The following is a 1,974-nucleotide window of genomic DNA, read 5'->3' as shown; positions in this document are numbered from 1 at the left end:
TACAGCTGTTATACATATGAACCTAATCCAATCATATATGACCCTGTTTCATTAAACAGTTTGAGTTTGTTTCATTGGAGATTACCATGTTTCAGTGATGATAGTAAGTATCTATTAAAAATTTACCTATTTCAAGATTATTATAAAAACAAATTGATTAATCATTTCTAAAAAACCTTTAATCTATATAATTTTTCCGATTTAGACACAATTAAAATGTTACTAAAATTATTTATTATAAAGTCAAATGACAATCATATCCTTATAAATTAAAAATAAAGAAAATTAAATAAAATTATGTTATTGGTTGATGCTAATTTGTACAACAAAAAACAGTTTGTATTCGATCACTTCTCTATATATATGTATGTATATATATGTGTGTGTTTGTGTATATACATATGTATCTATGTGTGCTACGCACACGTAATACATATTTTTTTTGAAAATTTAAATTATATATTAAAATTAAACTTAAAATATAATAATTATATATATTAAAGTTTAATAATTAATTAGTTTAATAAACGTTCACAATTTGTACAAACGGATTAATACACCGCCACAACATAACTTTAACCATTAAAACGACAACCAACCAAACATTCCCTTGGTGTAGCTTTTGAAATGATCTGAATATGACAAAGAAATTCTATTCATCGTGAGACATGCAAATAGATGTATGATGAATCATAAACGTTATATTATGATTCTTTTATAAATAAAAGCAAAAGAATTGTAACGGATAATCAGTTATGAGTTATAACAATGGAAAAACTAATCAACAAAATGGTAAATAAGGAGCGAGGATGATATCATCAATAATTGTAAATTACAAAAGAAATTTGTTCAACTCATTTTTGTATTTATGTTTCCTACTCTTTTTTCAACTCGGGACGACTCAGTCTGAGTCAAGTTACAATTCATCTTTGCCGTCTCGCAAGCAAAACACACACACACACACTAGCCTCACCAACTCAACTACTTCGAGACAAGGAAAGAGGTGAAAAGTATTGAAAAAATATGCTCTAACCACTTCTAGTCATAAAAAAAATTTAGAATAGTAGTTAGATTATCAAACTCGGACCGAGTTGACTCAGTGACTAACTCGCTACTAACACTAGAGCAGCATATAGAATATATATTTAACACACTCGTCCATGAAGGAGCGGCTTAGATTCACCTACATAATCCACGTGGCAACATCTCTGAAAATCCTCGAGATCAACGAGACATCTCGCCTTTTTGTTATTATCAAGCTCCGGCCGAGATACGAACCAGAGGATCTCTTCGAACTCCGATTCTTCACACGGAATCATCAGCGGACCGGTATTCGTGAAGCCGTATTCTTCTTCGGCGTCCATCAGAAGCTTCTGGAAAACCGGATGATTCAAGTACGACGCTCGCACGATAAACCTTCTGCAATTTGCTCCGACGCAGATCGCTACGTGTCCTGCCGGCACATCGCTTGCGATGAAACGCCGAGAAGATGAGGACGAGGACGAGGATCTCCTCCGCCAACGGCGGAGCATCTGTCGGACTCTAACAATGTGATGAATCCTGCTGGATTTCTCAATCGCCGCCGGTGACATATTTGCCGTCGTAGTCGGAGAGAGCGTTCTACTTAACTCTGTGTGTGTAGGTTATCTGTTTTTGGTTTGTGTTTCCGTTTAAAAAGGAGAAGTCAGTTTTATAGGACTCTTATCGTGTGTAAAAGGACGAAACTACCCCTAGGGTTTGAGATATTTACATTAGATTATGTTGTTTGCCATGTGACGGAAGGCTACTGGTCCCCCGTTCAGTCCCTTTTTTTTTTTTTGCTTTCAAAGGAGTACTTGTAAAATTATTATTTAATATTTTAAATAATTATCCGATTTTGATGTTTTATTGAGAGACCGTTTATTAAACACTTATCTTAAATATTTATCTTAAGTGGTGTTTGGGATGACTTATTTTCAGTGTTTTTTTATTTAT

General features: G+C 33.7%; 1 protein-coding gene across 1 annotated transcript; it reads right to left on the bottom strand.

The window, feature by feature from the left end:
- Positions 1-832: 832 nt before the first annotated feature.
- On the bottom strand, positions 833-1,654 carry LOC112525483 (auxin-induced protein 6B-like). Its single transcript, XM_025135630.1, has one exon. The coding sequence runs from the start codon at positions 1,590-1,592 to the stop codon at positions 1,146-1,148; it is 447 nt and encodes a 148-aa protein (XP_024991398.1). The 5' UTR covers positions 1,593-1,654; the 3' UTR covers positions 833-1,145.
- Positions 1,655-1,974: the final 320 nt, after the last annotated feature.

Source organism: Cynara cardunculus (assembly GCF_001531365.2).
Source record: "Cynara cardunculus var. scolymus isolate 2C chromosome LG 13, CcrdV1, whole genome shotgun sequence".
NCBI classification, from domain to species: Eukaryota; Viridiplantae; Streptophyta; class Magnoliopsida; order Asterales; family Asteraceae; genus Cynara; species Cynara cardunculus.
This window is presented reverse-complemented; position numbering and strand designations above follow the sequence as displayed.